Raw genomic sequence first — 18,187 nt, 5'->3', positions numbered from 1 at the left:
CTCGTTTGAATTGATTTTGGAAATCGCTTTTTTAGCTATCTAAATCCCTGTTGCGTCTGATGAATGAGCTTTTGTAAAGGTGTTTGTCGTGTTTTCTTGTTTATTTAATAGCATATATGGGGATCAAGAGGTTCTTGCCACAGTTACAGGTAGTAGCGGGTAGTTCATCCGTACTATGTATGCATAACACGGACGTCGGACGCTGTTTAATTTAACGCGAGTTCGGACCAGCTTGACCTGAACTGACTTCGTTGCAATTCTTGTGTTATCCTACGTTGCAATTCTTGTGTTACCCTACGGCATTCCCCTATTGTTCTCGTTATCTCAGGAAAAAAATAGTTTTGTGCTGAAAAATACAGGCTGTGAATGCAAATATAGGAAAGAATTACCTTTTTGTGCAGTTATTGCAATGGATGAGAAAATCTCTAGACGTAGCACTTGCTTAGTTTTCTGACCCTTACACAACATGCACATAATCGGGTTTTCAAAAGAAAATGTTCGTTGCTCCTCGATGCATTCGAACAGGAATAAAATAAAAAAAAAACCCTATGTTTTGCCATTGCTTATTTTTTTGGAAAAATCAGTTTAATCTTGAAGTAGTTGAACAACCTATATAGGTAACGGCTAGGCGGTAGCGTGCCGACCATTCGCTTGCTAGATCAGAAGTTGTGTCTCTACCATGCTTGACTTCTTTTAAGGACGATTGACTTTGGAGCGTTGTATTGGAAGACTGCATTGTACTTGTCTTTTGTGTCTCTGTAAAAAAAATACCTTACCTTGGCTTCTAACGAAGAATCGTGGACATATTCTTTTGAGTCGACTTACTGTTTTCTAGCGTATCTTGTAAACAGTCACTGCTCGCAATTACGACTCCGGTCTCTATAATAGCAGAATTCGGGTAGCTGTGATTATTGCTAGTATCAGCGATCATGAATCTGCGGTAAAAATTAGTCGTATATTTCTGTAACGGGTTGTTACTGAGTGAAGCATGCACTGTTACTTTCTGCTCTCTCATACCCAATGTTATCTTTTGAAAAAGTGCAAGTAGTACTCAATGATCGCTGAAGTCTCTGCAATTCAACCAGCTTTAGTTTGTTGCTGCCGCCTGGAAGAGTATTTTATAGATCACTTGCTCATTTTCTGCAAGCCGAACTGACTTCTGAGCTAAACTAGTCTATTCTAAGCCTACTAAACTATTTCATTGACGTTGCTGAAACAATGTACTTATAACTAGTGGATTTAGGTATGTATTGTTGCCAACGATACAAAGGTGTTCCCTGCTTTCTTAAGCAAACCTTTCAGTTTTTCATATGCAACTTCTTAATAGGGATGTGAATTTCTTATTAAGCCATTGTTACCAAATACGCCGACAAGTCCACACCCGAAGTCCTGAACAAATTGTGGTACGTAATGGATTTTTACTCAGCTTTTTTTACTCAACGTTTGACGTATGGCCTACTATCGGGCAGAGAGCGACACACTACAATGTTTTGAAGAACATGCTCATTAAAAATTATGGTATACCCTAGTGGTGTTTAACTCTCTACAAGAGACTCTCTTAAGATTCTACAGATAGTTACCTCAAAGAAATCAAGCTTTGGTTAGTTCTCCTTGGATTTGTGTCTCTTTTTGAGCATTTTGCGCAGCAGAAGATACCCCGGTTGCCTCAGGTAGTTTCTATATGTGCTTACAGTATCCGTGTTCTTACTGCAGGCTATAAACGAGGTGTAAAAATAAAAATCAATTATTCATGTTCAAATTACCCCAGAGGCCTTAAGAGTTCTTTGAAAGATTTTTCCATGCTTAATCACTTATCATAAAAAACAAAACTATGTTTTTTTAATTCGAGGTGAATTTTTTAATTCTAATGCCTCTTTAATGAACTCGTATCGGGATCAAGTGACTAGCACAACTCGGCCTCTATAGTAACGATGCGTCAAGGCTTAAACAATCGCTAACTTCTTTCACAATCTTGCTTCGATTATTCAGTTATCTTGATTCTAACATTTCAATTTGATTACCGCGTCAAACAATTGCCCTATTGATCATTATGCCATTTCTCCGTGTTAATTATCCCTTGCCTTTCCACAAATAGCTCTTCACCATACAATCGGTAATCCTTTTCCGCTGAAAATGATCCGTTTTTCTTAATGATATACCACATGCGACTTCATGGTAGTATGAATAACCTATTGCATATTGTGTAGAGCTAGAAAACGAGGTAACTTTTACATTCGGGTTTTTTTTATTAATTATGCCCGAAGAGGCATTTGTTTTCATAGCTGCTATCAAAATTTATAGAATAGTTTTTTATATTTCTTAACACAAAAACCGATTTTTAGCAGATCAATCGTTTTCACTATGCTCTTTCATAAAACCTAACCTACTCACTAAACAATGACAAAAACTGCTAGGGTCATATGATAGATGACTGTCATATACACACGAACAAAAACAGAAAAGTTTTTTACTAGATGTAAAATATTTTTTATACGTCTTGTTTCAAATTCTACACTTGAAACTGAACAATTTTCATATGATGACAGGTGGATGCAATGAGATTTTTCGATATTTCATAGTTAGTCAAAAGCGTGATACTTTGTTGAAACAGCACACGGAACTACATGTGGCTATAACACGCACAGCATTTAAAAACTATTGATAACGCAGTGCAGCTTGTCTGGCATTTGAAAACGATTCAAGCTTTACAATTTATTACACCAATTTTACTTATTATTAGCCATAATAAACCATGTGGACACGACGTTCGGAAAGTACGCAATCTTATAGAAGGCTGATGGTTTTGGAGGAAGGCTCGAGAGTATTTTTATGTTGTTTTTTTGCACTACAAATATAGTACAAAAATACGTGTATTTTGAAGCAAAAAACGGAACGAAAAATCTGCAAAAAGTACCTTGAAAGTAATTTATTTTTGGTTAAATATCTACTACTCCTTTAAATATTTTCAGGAATTTCGACGCTTTTGCCTTCCTTTTTCATTCTGAAATATACCCTCCTATCCGAATATATATTAAGTTTTCTAGTGTGTCATAAAATTAAGTGAGTAACTTAGTGTGATGATCTATGGGGAGTCGCTGTTTACACATATTCCGTGACATAGTTCTGGTTCACTATTAGGGGCACACAAAATTTTGGATTGAGCTCAACCTGAGGATCACTATATTATGTAAAAAAAAATACACACGTACCTGACGAAAATTAGAAATCTTGGAAAAATTAATTTGGAAAAATATTTTGTGTAAGGAGACATCTTGCCTTCCTTTGTTTTGATTAAGAAATACTTAGGAATACATATTTATTGACAGTTATGAAAGCGAAAATTATCCTATTGAACTACTTCAGTTATGAGCGATTTATAGTAATTGCCACAAAATGAATGTACCCAATATAACTAAGCATTTTACTTCTGCAAATGTCACATTGACTACTCGCTCGTTTCCTAAAACAAAAGATATTTTTTAAACACGAGATCTCCATTAAAACGAGAGTGTCTTTTTTTTTTATTTTTATAAGTGCCAAAGTTTGACGAAGTAAAGTGAAGTTCTTACTTGTTCAAGTTCACTCACAAATGTATAAGCTAAATGAGGTTACAAAAGGTCAAAAATGAAAAATAAACCGGTGCCACCGGAATCCCACACTCGGTTCGAATAACACTGTACGTTATTAGTATTATTACGTATTATTAGTATGCTGTTCCAATTTCTTGCCTTGCCGTAATATTGTGTGTACACCCGTGAGCAAATCTGAGCAATCTGCTCCTCTGTGAAATGTCACCTCCATATAACTACTTTGCCTTGAATAACTTGGAAAGCAAACTGGGCTTATTGACGCTGATTGTGGACCCGCTCGTTTAAGCGATGGGATTTCGCTGATAGCCGGCTCTATAGCTGTATTAAACTAGGCAAATCGTCCGCGCATAGCGTATGACAAATCTAAGTTTGTCTGATACACAGCAACCATTTACATAATCTCTGTGATTCATAGAAAAGTCAAACATTGCTTGCGAGATACGATAAGAACTACGCCTCGTTTGAGACCTAAGTATAGTTTGATCCTAAAGAAGCTCGAATCTCGGAGACATGGCTCGAAATATATACATGCGCATATAAATAACTATATATGTGCAGATGAATGTATGTATATACATGACTACGTACATAATATGTATGTACATAACTAGTCATATGAATGCATAAATATGGAGGATGGAGCTCAAAGATAACTTTAACACGTATTTTGAATGTGCCGCCATTTTCCCGCACTTTTCTCGTTGACGTATATTACGACAAGCAGCAGAAGCACAGCACGGCAGCACGAGAAGCACCATCTACTGGGTTCGGTCACAAGGCGGTGGATCGCATCACCCTCTTTGTTTGTAGCCTATGTAGCGGCTGTTGACGGCGACAAGCTACTGATGTGTTGCTGTCTTAGGGTCCTGTTCGTGTCGCGGTGCGATTGTGGAGCGATTGTGTTAAGCGTGTTGTGGCGTCTTTTCTATAGGAACCTTTTGGTTAATAATAAAAACCAAATATAGTAGTTGTTAGAACATCTAGTGAAGAAAGTGTACAGGATTAGAAATGACAGCGGGCGAGCAGCAAAAGGCAAATGGGCATGTTGAACCGAAAGTTCGTGTTCTAAAGCTTCAGGTGAGCAAGCCAAAAGAGACATTTATCTATAATTGCTGTTGGTTCTATTTGAAGACCCTTCTATAATGTATTTGTGATGGCAGGCCGGGTCAGCATAGAAGCAGCAGCAGGCTGTTGGTTAATTGCTTTGCTTGGCTGCCTCCTTAATTTTGTCTAACCGAGCAATTTAGAATCTTTCCAAAAATATTTCCCAAGCTGTGGCCAAGTGATGTAACGAGGCAAAGATCAATTTGATTTATTGATAGTTAAGCTGAGGACGGTATACGAGGGAAATTGTTTACAGTTTAATTTCTTTCGATTAGGAGACAAGCAGAAATATGACTTCTGGAAAACTGCTTAAAAGAATAGCAACGCCTTGATGCGCATCTTCCATATTATTAGTAATGTATCTTTTCCATTCAGATTAGATAGCCCTTAACGTCGATACTCCATTTACAGTTACACTTAAAACAACTCAAAAATGGGATAACTTAAGCTGCTATAGGTAGTGTTTATTTTCCATTTTCTCCGCATCATTTGTCAAACTAATCGAGTACACAACGGCTTTCGTGCGATTAAAGAAGCCCGGTTGTAGAGTATTTAAGATGAATCGACTGCTGCCCGTGCTGTTCTTGGTACATCAATAGGAACCATATATTAATTTTCGTTTTTAAGATCAAATGAGATTCTACGACGTTCTTAGTATATGTACGCTTCTAAATAGGGCTTCTCGGTGAACGAAAACGATTAGAGATACCATGTCGCGCGTTGAAGGCTGTCATATATCATTTCCATTTAACTTAATGATGATAAACAAATCAATAGATGCAGACAGAGCTATGAGGGCTTAGGCGATTTAGAAATCACCAGAATCCTAAATAGCTAACAGGTAACTGATAACTTTTAGGCATATCTTTTGAACTTACTTTGTTCTTGTTTCTTACCACCTGCATAAACTGAGTTTTAATTTGTGCAAAACCCACACCTAAATTTCCTTTTAAGTTCTAACTATGTATGAAGTGTCTTTCGTATTTGACACTAATAACCAAAGGTTTCTGGCCCAAGTGCCGCGATGTAATATATTCACGACACGGATATGTTTGTCGGAATATTTGAATAAACAAGATCAAGCAATAAGCGTTTCGGTATCGTATGTTACATCCAAAACCTGTACATTTTCTGGTATTTCGATTGTGTTTTTAATGCGAATAATTAAAATTAATAGGACGATTTCTTAGTGAGATTAATTTGTCGCCTGTTATAAATATCAGTGCAGAGTTGATTTTATTTCACCTTTTTTTTGTTGATTCATCGACTATCATTTCCTTGTCTATGATCTCGCACATAGCTATCTATTTTTGCTCAGTAAATATTCTCAATCTAATGAAATCGCTATGAACATATTTCTATAGTTTAAGCAGGAAACATTAGCTACGACTGAACATCGAAACATGAAGTGGAATAACTAAACTATGATTTTCAATTCATAGATTAGTAATTTCAAAATGAAAACGGGTCGATTCACACAGAACGCGTAATATACTGTATTTGTTTAACGACTGTCTTTGCGTAAAGTTAGCATACAAGATAAGTTCGTGTGAGGGTTAATGGTGTTTGATTCTTAATTCTAACCTATAGACTCGCTAATTTAGCCGGCTGATTAAACATCATGTCGATGTTTGAATTTTCTTGAGTAAAAACCTTAACCGACTACTACTATCCTTTTCTAAATATTTTTTCCGGTCCATTTAAGACGTCGTTGATCCAACCATATATATTCTAACCATATAGCTTAAAAGTTCGCTGAATGTTTACCGACGAAGCTGTATGGTGTGGCAGCGTTAGTGACAGTTTCTGAATGTGTAGCAATTATTGTAGAAATATTGTGATTCCAAGAGAGAGATGCTGCTCTGGTGAATTTTAGAGATGTCGATATTGTATCCTCATCCTTATTTGACAGATATCGCCTACGACTGTGAATAGACGGACGAGGAGCCAAGTCCATTCTGTTTTGCTTATAGAAAAGCCAAGAAATTATTCGAGGGGTCCACTTCTATTGTACAACGGAAAACGGTGTTTGTTTACACTCTTCTTTTATCTTCTGACATAAGTGACTTATAAAGGAAAGACAGAGGCTAGTGTTCCTCAGTAAGAAGCAAGGCACCTACGTTACCGTTAGTACCCCCCGACGGAACAACTCTGCACTCAGTCATAAATTTTTTTGTTAACTCTCTTTGGGTTCATGTAAGGAAGTTCAAGATTTGAATGTTTACTTATATTTTTGTCAAATATCCGTTTTCTTAATGGAATGTCTGAATGGAACTCGTATAATTAGAATTTGTTAGCCGGAGGGCTTTATTGGTTTTGGTGTAATTCTGGCAGCTTATCCTGCATCACTAACTGTTGTAATTAATTGTTTGTAAAAGTAAACGAATAAAGTTTATTTTAGAAAAGACAAGTGCGTGTGATGGGTTGAATCAAACATTTTCAGCCAAATGGGGGGTTTATACTTTTTGCTCTATTAAGCAATGACGTCAACATTCTGATCTATTAAAACGGTTAATGTACCAACTGTAGCTACTAGAATTTGTTGGACTATTGCATACATAATGTGATATTTGTTTGGTTTTCAGGATGACGTAGGTTTCCGGACTCTCCCCGACCAGAGTGTAAGACGCCATTTTCAACATGGGTTTGCGTTCAACATACTTTGCATCGGGGAAACCGGAATCGGAAAAAGCACCCTCATGGATTCTTTGTTTAATTTCTGTGAGTGACGTAAACCGCTTCTCTCACAATTAAAACTTTTATTATTACTGTTTTTTAATATTACTTTTGTTCATCAACATGTAGTGAGTCCTAGTCACTCGACAAACATCATCTTATTACGCTTCAAAAATCACATAATTTTCTTATGAACTTTTTGCGGAAAAACAAACCTATAAATTCGCACATAATTTAGTCCCACTTTGACTATGACAAGGCCGATGTTTTCTTTTTAAACTAGTATCAAAGCGGTATATCGCGTTGCTTAACGTTTTCTCAAAATTCGGTATAATAACGTATTTTATATGTAATGCAACAATTTGTATGCATGTTCAATTTCTGTTTATGTATAACGAGAGCGCTTCACCCATGCATTCGTACAGTCTCTTTTAATATACGACACTAGTGGAATGCAACGACCCAGTCCAGAGCGCTGTTGTACAGTTATAGAAAAACACTGGAGAATAGAATATCTTATTTCGATTTTAATTCAAATTTTAACAAACTAACATGTTGTTGTGATAAATATATATCATCAGGGTGCTATCACATTGGGCTCTCGCGAAACTATGGTTTCGCGAGAGCCCAATGTATACAATTGTATACTATGTGTAGGAGGTCCGCATACCTATTGCAGTACGTATGCATTAACAGCTTGTGACTGAGGTCGGCCAAAACGCATTTTTACTCCTTGATCGTGAAATAGGAGAGCTGGGAGAAAGATGTACTACTTAGCGGTAAATATCAAACTACTCATAAAAAATCCAGACAGTTTCTCCACCAACAGGCTGAGTGTGTATCTCATTACAGTACACTTTATCTGATCGGGAATTACTGTTTTAGCACAATAACGAGAAAGGACATAATAAGGAAATCTTGATGCTTCGCGGTTATGCGCAAACAGTGGACAAAGGACGTAGCAATAGGTCGTCTTTTCATTTTTATTGCACGCCGTTGCACGCAAAAATAATAATAATAAGAAGAAGAAGAAAGAGATGAAGAAGAGGAAGGGGCAAAAGAAATGCTGTATTTCATCTTCTAGTCGATCGCAGCAGTGCCCTAACCGGCTATCCGAAGTACCTATAATGACGGCCTATAGCTGTTTGGAATTCGTTTAGTTAAAGCGCTAGTTGACGCTTATATATACATTTATATCGTTTGCCGTATGCTAGCCCAACCTAGCTCACGCTTTGCTTGCTCCGCAGTTGCTGCTCGATCCGACTTTCTTACGAAAACATCATACAATATGGCCAACGTGACTGTGGTCGCGTAAAAGCGCAAGGACGAAAATGGCGTTTTCGAAGCTCCGCTTTGGCAACATGGTTGCGCCAGCAGCTTCACCAACGACAACTCCATTCTCGATAGTAATATCAACATTAACACTACTTAGTACTGCTTTAACGAAGCCTGTCTTCATCGTCTTGTGAAAATATACGTAAAGCGTTACCTTGGTCCTACTGCTTCAAGGAGTCTAAACTCACTCTTCCTAAGCAAAACATAAGCACCCGCTTTAGTAGCAGCAGCAACAGCAGCGGTAGCAAAAGCACTTCAGCCTGCTTACATATTTCCAGGGTAGCGTATTCATTTTCTTATGCTTTGCTAACTATACTAACAAACAGAGACAGACATTTTTTGCATACGCTAAAAGTGTCACTACTGAAAATTGGGTCTGTTCAATATAATCTTCATTCACCGAAATTACACCTTCAACTCGGCATCTGAACCACTCACTAGTCATTTTCATTACATTCCTTCCTTAATCTGTAAATAAGTTTTTATTAGCAATAATTTGTCAAGCGATATTATTATGTGTACACTTTTCAAAGTGTCGCTCAAATATGTCGCTTAAAAAATTTCAGCGGAATTAAAATTTGGGCTAATAGCAGGTAAAGGGGTTTCAAAATGTAAGCGCTCCAGACAGTAAAAAATGAAAAAGTGCAAAAAATCTTAAAAGGACTAACCGCCACAGCTTACCTAAGCGACCGTATGGTAAACTGATATTATCCTCGCAAAAAAAGTTGCTAATTTCTGTGGAAAAATTCTAGATATATCGAAAATGGCTTCTTGTTCTTTTGTAAATTTTCGAGCCTTTTAAATCTAAACCCTATTAAGAATCTTTCTAATTTTTTTTAAAGCGGCATGAATACTGGTGATATCGTAGGCCATCGGTTCAACGTAAACAAAGTTTTTAACCTTGGTGGACATTTGTTCAGCTCGGAAGGATAAGATAAAAGATGGTATTTGCTCAAATTCAGAAAACGACGTGCTATTATTTGCCATGACGGGTTTATTTGGTTCTAGAGAGAACTGGTACCAGAAGTAATAGAGCCGGATTATTCGTGTATTATTTCTATTTTGCTCTATGTATCCACGTATCTATGTTGTACTCGCTGGCGCAATACATTATTTGTCATTCCGGTGGTGCCCAAACAACACTAAGAAGCGACGAAGAAAAAGTAGTATAACATTTTGCGAAAATAGGGCCATATATTTTTGCATATGAAAATGTATGGTAATAAAATTATTTGAAAGGAATGAATCACTCACCACTAATGCAAACACATGCCTTATTTATCATTCCTAATTATGATTATTTTAAATAAATTCTGTACATTATTTAACAGCTAAAAGCTTGAGTTGAGATTTTTTATATTAAGAATGTGCAGTATTGTGTGTTACGAGTTTTTCGCAGGTTATATATCAAATAAGGTCACATTCTTTTAATTGGGATTAAAACCAGGTGGGCAGGATTGTTTAAAAACAGCAATCAACGAAAAAATATTAACGTTTTCTTTATATACTTCGAATTTTAATATCTGGATGCTCAGATGATCTCTTAATTTAATGCAGGATCCTTTCCATCTATTGAGCACTAGGTCTCCTCTCCTCGCTCCAATATAGGCTCGAGATTTCAAGGTCACACTCAGGATGCAGTACTTAATTTCAGGATAAAATAATCTCTGCATAAAATCTGCAACATATATTAACCACATAATGCGACATTACGTTTATGTTCTATGGTTATATTAGTGTATATATATATAATCTATGATTGCGTTAGGTGAAATTTCGATAGAGTATTACAGATAATTTTCACTTTTTCAAGTACTTGCTTAGCTCGCAAACAGATTCCAATGATACTTGGTAGCTCTAGTAGATTATCGAATGCAAAGTTATTTCGAGCATTACTAACCAGCAAGAGCATAGTACAAAATAATTTATTATTATAAATTATTATTATTATTAAAAAAATGCCATACACTTTTAATTGAAATGCAGTGGTGCATTAGCCAATAATGATTATAGTGAGGAGTAATGTTGAATTAGAAGCATTGTTTTCAAGTGTTTAGAGATGTATATTTAAATGAGTTAGGATTTAAATGAAATAGGATTGACTATTTGCATAATAGTTCCAGGTTATAGTGCTCTTCAATTATTTTACCTGAAGATCTAGATATTATCTAAGTTAAACAAGACATGAAATTCTTAAGTTGTATCTATTAGTCGTTAGTTGATTTTTATCGCTTTCGATTGTAGCTTTTGACCTGCCGACATCAACGCACGACCATCCCGATGTGAAGATTATGTCAAAATCATTCGAACTAATGGAAAACAATGTTAAGCTAAACGTTGGAATTGTTGAAACTATCGGCTACGGAGACCAGATCAACAAACAGAAGAGCTGTCAGGCCATCATCGACTACATCGACGCCAAGTTTGAGGGATATCTCCAGGTAAAAGCAGCATGACTTCCACTACATTTTCGAGTATTTCTCCGCAAAGCTCAGGCAATCTCCTTGTCGAGTTCTATCTAAAATCACTAACGTCAAAAGGATATATATATATAATCGTAATAAATAAAAAGTGTTTGCAAAAGCCTTAGTCCCTGGCTAAAACAATAGTAACGCAGGGATCGAAATTTAAGAAGCGCTATTTAAGTGGCTTCATGCTCAGAGCTCTGTCTTAAATTCAATGACATCCTTCAGCAAAGAGAGAAAATGTTTTCCAACTGTAAATAATAGTCATGACATGGGCCCTATACAAGCATAAACACTAGGTTCTAGCCATAGAATTGGCTCTTATTACTAGAGACATACTAATTTTTAGTAAAGATTTTAAATATTTAACCGTAACCGTTTTCGAAACAATCGCGAAAAATAAACTTCACACATTCAACATAAATATCTGTAAAATTAGTCATTAATTAGCCAAATCAGAATGTTTGAGTTGTCCGGGTCTCTTTGTTAGGATAACCACGACAAGCTCCAAAACACATTATTAGAACATTGATCTCGAGCTGATATATTTTTGATACCCGCCTCCGTGTACTAGATCATAGACTTTACAGCGCAAAAACAAATCTGGCATCATTGATTAATACATCGTGGTGTAGACATTTCCTTAAAACTGTTATTGAGAGACTTAAAGATCAGTTTTACATGCACCCACATATTTGACAGGAAGAGCTTCAGATTAGCCGCAAGTTGAACACTTTTCGTGACGGCCGCATTCACGTCTGTTTGTACTTCATTACGCCAACGGGACATGGACTAAAGGCGTTGGACCTTATATGCATGAAGCAACTCGACTCTAAGGTATAATTCGCTCCCTCGAGCTGAAACAAATACCTTTATAAAACAACTGTTTAACCTAACAAATTGGAACCGCTTTGTATACAACCGTTTTTCACAGCGCTTTTGCTTGACGTTCATAAGTTTAATCTGCAGTTAACAAATCCTGAACTTTATGCATATGCTTAACAAAAATCAATACTTCTTGTCGTGTCCTTGTAATTTAGAGAAAACGGTGAAACTACTATCGCTTTTTATGAGAAGTTTTGAATTATGACAAATGGCAACACGTTTCACATTAATTTATTATTCCTGAATTCGTCAGTGTTAAAAGAGCCTATTTTAACAGTTATTTTACATTTCTAGGTGAATTTGATTCCAGTGATAGCGAAAAGCGATATCATCTCAAAGCAAGACCTCATTGCGTTTAAGCGCCGTGTGCAAAGTGAGCTGACTAATAGCGGTGTGCAAATCTATCAGTTTCCCGTTGATGATCCCATGTCGCCGCAGGATGCCAACCGTCAGTACAACGCATTAATGCCGTTCGCCGTCATTGGTTCCCGGGATCTCGTCCGTGTTGGTACCAAAATGGTGCGGGCGCGACAATATCCCTGGGGGGTTGTCCAAGTAGGTACCGCAGGATGTATGGTAAATAATAAGTAATGAAGCGTAATAAAACAGAGTAAAACTTCTATGACATTGTCTAGTGATCACAGGTTAGGTTATTAAAAGTTTACCAAATTACATACAGATAATTAACGAAAACTTACTCCTCTAATGTTGGTGAAAAAGGTTCTAATAATATTAAAACACGCTTTTTTCGCTCTTTTGGTTCCACTAAATTCAGATCGAGAATGAGGCGCATTGCGATTTCACACGGTTGCGTGACGCTGTTTTGCGGTATAATTTAGCCGACCTGGTCGAGTCCACTCATGTGAAGCACTATGAGCTCTACAGACGTATGCGGCTCATCGCCATGGGTTTCGGAGATGCCGGCATCGGAGATTCGTCGACGTTTGAACGAAAGTGGGCAGAGCACCGGGCTTCGCTACAAAAGCGTGAAGACGACATGCGGCAAACGTTTGTCGACAAAGTAAGTGCGACCTCTCCGGCCAATTCGTTGTCGGGTGCAAATTTCAACCACTCGCTGCGTGATGATAGCCTCGAAAAAAGAGATGAGGGCCATCGAGGCAACTATATCAAAGACGAAGCTGAAACAAACTACTCGAATCACTCCAGCCACAACCAACATTGTATTGAGCAAATGGATTTGAGCATGGTCGAAAACAATGGATGCTCATTAAGTTTGATCTTCGATGAAGCAGGAGATGAGGAATCGTTGATCTGGGACGACTATTTTGACGAGTTGCGATATTCGTGTGTTGATCAGGTGTGGGGACAAAGTGCGGACGACCAGTCATTTGAAGGATTGAGAACTTACGAGGGTTCTAAGCCAGCCTTTACGGCGGGCCATTGTAATAGTCCCGAAAGAATCCGAGAAACGTTGAGGAATGACCAGAGAGAGACAAAAAGCATGTCGTTTAGAGCTACTACGACTCCCAAGCGATTCAACTTGGCTGGACAGAACATGTTTAAAATTAGCAAAGAGGGATCAACTCAAGCTCAAATTGACATTAACAGACCAATGACAAATGCCCTAAAGACATCACGGCTATCCGACAATTTAGAATATTCAATGACATCGGAATACACTGGTCGAGTAAGAATGCTTGCCTCTAAGTTCGACAATTCATTTCAATGATAATAATTTGTAGCGTTGGCCTTCTGGAGGCCATTGTAACTCAGTTGCCTTTTTGGAAGTAAGTGACATTCCAAACAATGTATATATTAAAAAAACTTCCCCTAAGTCTGTAATATTCTATTGACTCCACAATTTGTTTCCCAGATTATTTTACGAGGCTCACAAATAAAATGATGGGGCAATTTAACCAACGACGAAGTATACACATGCAATGAAGTGACGATGAAGGATGTTTGCTCGTTCGAGCGAGCTTCAAACATGATGGTCATAAATCACAGTCGAATTGATTAAATATATATGCTGTGCAATCGAATCTTTAGTGGCAAACAGCTATTGTAATAATTATTCTAACGTATAATAAAGATTAACCAAGATTATAGTAATAATAATAATTATTTTCGTTATCGCTTGTATATTCCAGTAACACGTTCCACATGTAATTTGCCCAAAACACTTGAAGTCGTCCTACTTATAAATACTAGCCACACCCACGTGATTCAGAATACAATATTTCCTAAAAATTAGCGGAAGTTGAAATTAAAATAGCTTTTTCAGCGTATATATATGTCGTCTCCATTCAATAGCGGCGGATGTTCTGATGCGAGAATCCTGAGCTTGAACACAACTGCACTAGGAGATTAACCATATGATAAAATATATATATAAGATTTGATTATTTATAGAGTTTCAAAGATAAAGCGCAGCTGCGTTATGCCCTATTCAGTTTCTTAACAGGCAAACTAGCTACTGTAACTGTTGCCATTTATGTATGTCGACATGTATCCATTATTGAGACGAAATATTCAGTTCTTCCTCCTTCTCATTTGTTGGAAATCTCGCACGGCTTTTGTCACTCGCCTCTTTCAGGTGCATTTTGTGTGAACCTGTTTTTGCCACCCGTCATCGTTATTGATGTTGCCTTTTACCTAAACTATCTTCTCTAATATTTAATTCCATCATTGTATTGCACAGACACGCCATTCAAGGTTAATGTTACCACTATGACCTTAAATAGACCACATATATAAGTATATTATTAAATTTCTATTGGCCTGTAAAAGCTTTAGTGTAAGCTCGCTTCGTAGATTATTAATTAGATGTTTGAGGGCATACCGTACACAGGGACAGGAGCGCCTGTCACAATACTACAAGGTTCCAGTGCTTGATTGGGCAAAAACAAATCACATGTATTAAGCTTGGTTCTGTATTTGAAGGAAACATCTTCGTAACAGTAAAAAATATATGTAAGTTCGCGTAGTCAAGCAAGAGGCTCCTATGCTAATTCGTTTCAGGTGTAGTTCAAAAATGACTGAATCAATGCAATATATATTATGGCCTTTACACGAACTCAGTTATTTAAAAACGACAACTAAGGTGTTAAGTTAAAATCTAATGGCAAATAGTTGTAATCAAATGAGAATTTCGTACCACAAGTATTCAATAAAATGAGCAAATCACAGATTTGCCCCAACGCCGTAACACGCAGATTTCTTTTAAATGAAAGTGCTCTTGTGTACTTTTGAGGAAACTGCAGCGCGTTACATATGTTCCGCAGATTTTTCGTATAGATATGGAAGTTTGATACATAATCTTGTGCTAGGCTTTTGTAGATGTTTGTAGTGAAAATAAAATGTCTTATAACACTACTCATAAAAGGTACTCGGTAATAGCTTTACTGCTGTCTCAATACTGTGCAGTGATAATAATCTCAATAATTTCGCTTTTAGGTGAAGGACAAGGAGACCCAGCTGAAAGATAAGGAACGCGAAATGAACTTGCGATTCGATTCTTTGCATAAGGAGGTTAGTTGGGCTTGATTGTTTAGGCCAATATTGGTGCTAATCTAAGACGCTTTTTCCCTAGCTGGTTGTGAAAGCATTTTCAGACTACGTTTTTGTAAAATAGAATTTTGTGCGCTTGTGTTAATAGTTAGGGGTACAAAGGATTTTCTAAGCTAGAGCTAAGATTTCAAGGTGCAGTAAAATATTTTTCGCAAGTTATAAGCCAACATAGGTAATATTGGAGAACATCATTCATTGGGAATATTAACATAATCATTTATGCGTTTATCCTTAGGTTTTAATGCACCAGAAAAGACTCGATGAAGATAAACGAATCCTCGAAGAAAAGATAAACGAGTTGCAAAGAAAGCGCCAGCTTGTTCAGCAACACAATACTATGACTCTTGGCAAGAGCAAACGACGATAGATGAAAAACGCGAGGTGACATAAAAAGTGTCCCAGCTTTTCAAACTATTGACCAGTTGGGACCACCATGGGAAGAAGCCGCGAATCATCAAACCACTATCACGAATCAGCTCCGTAGTAACATAATTTAAAATCTGCCACCTGTATCGAACCAGGTTAAGTAATGTATCACCATCATAAAGTATAGAAACAGGAACAATTTCATCCAAAACGCTGAATAAGCGCAATTAACTGAACCAGCCGTTTGATCAAAAACTTAGAAGAACACAAAAGTTTTTTGTATGGGAAAGGTATGGCGTTACTGGCCCGACGTGCTCAAGATTTAGCTGTCTGTCGGTCGGTTTCCACTGTCCGAGGGCAGAATAGCGGTCGAAATCAACCTCAACTCCTGTATACTTAAAAATTAGAAATTAACAGAGAGTTACCGGTAGCTAATGTGAAATCAAGTAAAAGCTGTATTTCATAGAGCTATAAGTTCGTGCGTGATCAATAAACAGTGTAATAATACGCGTAATGAGATGCAAGGCTTAACGTGTGTCGTCGTCCGAAGATCGCTAAATCGATTTTTATGTGGTAACTAATTAGCAACAGTAAAACAAAGAAACGACTCATGAGACCTGACGTCACCCCTGTTCCTCTTAACCTGATAAAGCTTTGCTGAAACTAAGGAGGCTTATTATAGTATTCCTGATCGATCATGCAAACGACGAGAACGAACATCAGTAGTTTGATCAGTAGAAAAGTGTGAATGGAACAAGATTTTTTGCTCAGTGTTTGCCTATTCCAACTCCAGATCTAACAACTGATAACAGGGCTGACGGCAGATGTTTTCCTGTATTGAGTTTGCATGGTAGAGACTGCTTTGGTTTTCCTTAAGAGGAAATCGTGTAGTGGGCTTGAAACTTAAGGACATACGGACATTTTTTATTAAAGAACAATCGCCTTTGCATAAAGCTAAAGGCGAATTGTGTTCGATTTCGACGAAGCAAAAAAGGAAACGAAGAATACTTTACGAAGAACCTTTGCATACTAAATAGACAAATACCTATCATATCTGCACGTGGATGTATAAGTGAATAGAAATTTCGCTTTTGAACAATCTGAACGGCGATCAATTGATTGCAATTGATAATGATGCCAACTTAGATACTGAATGAAACGCTTGCTTTAAAGTAGTTGAACATTACTCTAACAACGCCCTTTCTATATGACTTTTTGTGTTCTCGTCAAGCGTTCATTTTAAGAGCCGGACAATAAATATATACATATATATATATGAAGTATTAAAGGAAGGCTAGTTATTTAATTGTAAGTAACAAATACTTAGGTTTTTACCGTCCTTGCCTTCTGTAGACAAATTTGGATATGCTTCATATAGTGAAAATATTACGCTGCGTTTTGTTTAGGTTTTTTTTTATACTAATATATTATCAGGTTGAATTCAAGACAGTAGTTTGTGCTAGTTAAGCAGGCTACCGATGCTTTTAACGTGAAAGCGGTGTGGCATACCTTAGACTACAAGCAATTTTGACAAGCCACATGAACGTGACTACATTGTACTATAGTTTACTATGAACAATCATTGCGTCACGTTAAGAAGATTTGTTACAAAAATTGTGAAAAGCATTTTGCTTTTCAGTGTGATTGAAGCTTAGGGGTAACAAGGACCGAACAAGTTTGTGCTTACCAACTACAACGGTCATGTAAAGTGATATGGGATAAAAAACGATGAACCATATCGTCCTTATATTGACAACTAGTTAACTTGATTAGCCAAATAAGGGTACAGAGACCCGCACTCACATTATAGAGCTTTTCAAGAAAAGGCTCGAGTTTTTGTCGGTGCCTCGACGTTCCTTGTTTTAGGGTCACTTCTTTTATAAGTTTTTGAGATAATCCTACATATCAATATTAAAATCTATAGTAGGAAAAATGACTGTTTAGAATCAGCAATTGAATGACGATTAAAGTCGTACATACGACCCATTTTTGATAATAAGTGTCCTGACCCATTGAAACGTACTTGCCTTTTGAATGTCGAGGCAATCTAATACAGTTAAATGTTTCTTGTTTTCTTTCCTTTTTAATGTCTAAAGTAACGTTTGTCGCGTCTCACAGAGGCTAAAATAATATCTGGGTCTGAAAGAGGCTATGCCATTAAACGAAATGAAGTGTGCACATATGGAAACATCCAAAAGTATCGTTGGTAAAAGTCAACGATAAACCTAGTCTAGT

The 18,187-nt window shown here is 37.0% G+C and overlaps 1 protein-coding gene across 2 annotated transcripts; it reads left to right on the top strand.

Moving 5' to 3' along the window:
• The first annotated feature begins 4,331 nt into the window (after nt 1-4,331).
• On the top strand, nt 4,332-17,240 carry LOC111259676 (septin-2). Of its 2 annotated transcripts, XM_022831850.2 has the most exons (8): nt 4,338-4,667; nt 7,280-7,415; nt 10,950-11,146; nt 11,873-12,007; nt 12,350-12,610; nt 12,831-13,076; nt 15,473-15,547; nt 15,822-17,240. In XM_022831850.2, exons 1-8 carry the CDS (start codon nt 4,599-4,601, stop codon nt 15,951-15,953), a joined length of 1,251 nt encoding a protein of 416 aa, XP_022687585.1. In that variant the 5' UTR covers nt 4,338-4,598; the 3' UTR covers nt 15,954-17,240. The 2 variants fall into 2 exon arrangements, with proteins under 2 accessions (XP_022687584.1, XP_022687585.1); XM_022831849.2 differs by lacking the exons at nt 15,473-15,547; nt 15,822-17,240 and having other exon boundaries at nt 4,332-4,667; nt 12,831-14,137.
• Nucleotides 17,241-18,187: the final 947 nt, after the last annotated feature.

The sequence above is a fragment of the Varroa jacobsoni genome, unplaced genomic scaffold (genome assembly GCF_002532875.2).
Source record: "Varroa jacobsoni isolate VJ856 unplaced genomic scaffold, vjacob_1.0 scaffold_357, whole genome shotgun sequence".
In the NCBI taxonomy this organism is placed as follows: domain Eukaryota; kingdom Metazoa; phylum Arthropoda; class Arachnida; order Mesostigmata; family Varroidae; genus Varroa; species Varroa jacobsoni.
The sequence above is the reverse complement of the archived record's forward strand: the minus strand, read 5'-3'. Positions and strand labels throughout refer to the sequence as shown.

What these genes read in the sequence shown, in the direction of transcription:
- LOC111259676 (XM_022831849.2), top strand. Translation starts at nt 4,599, where the DNA reads ATGACAGCGGGCGAGCAGCAAAAGGCAAATGGGCATGTTGAACCGAAA. An exon ending in GGATTCTTTGTTTAATTTCT is followed by an intron (nt 7,416 to 10,949) that starts GTGAGTGACGTA and finishes TTTCGATTGTAG; the next exon opens with CTTTTGACCTGCCGACATCA. An exon ending in TGAAGCAACTCGACTCTAAG is followed by an intron (nt 12,008 to 12,349) that starts GTATAATTCGCT and finishes TTACATTTCTAG; the next exon opens with GTGAATTTGATTCCAGTGAT.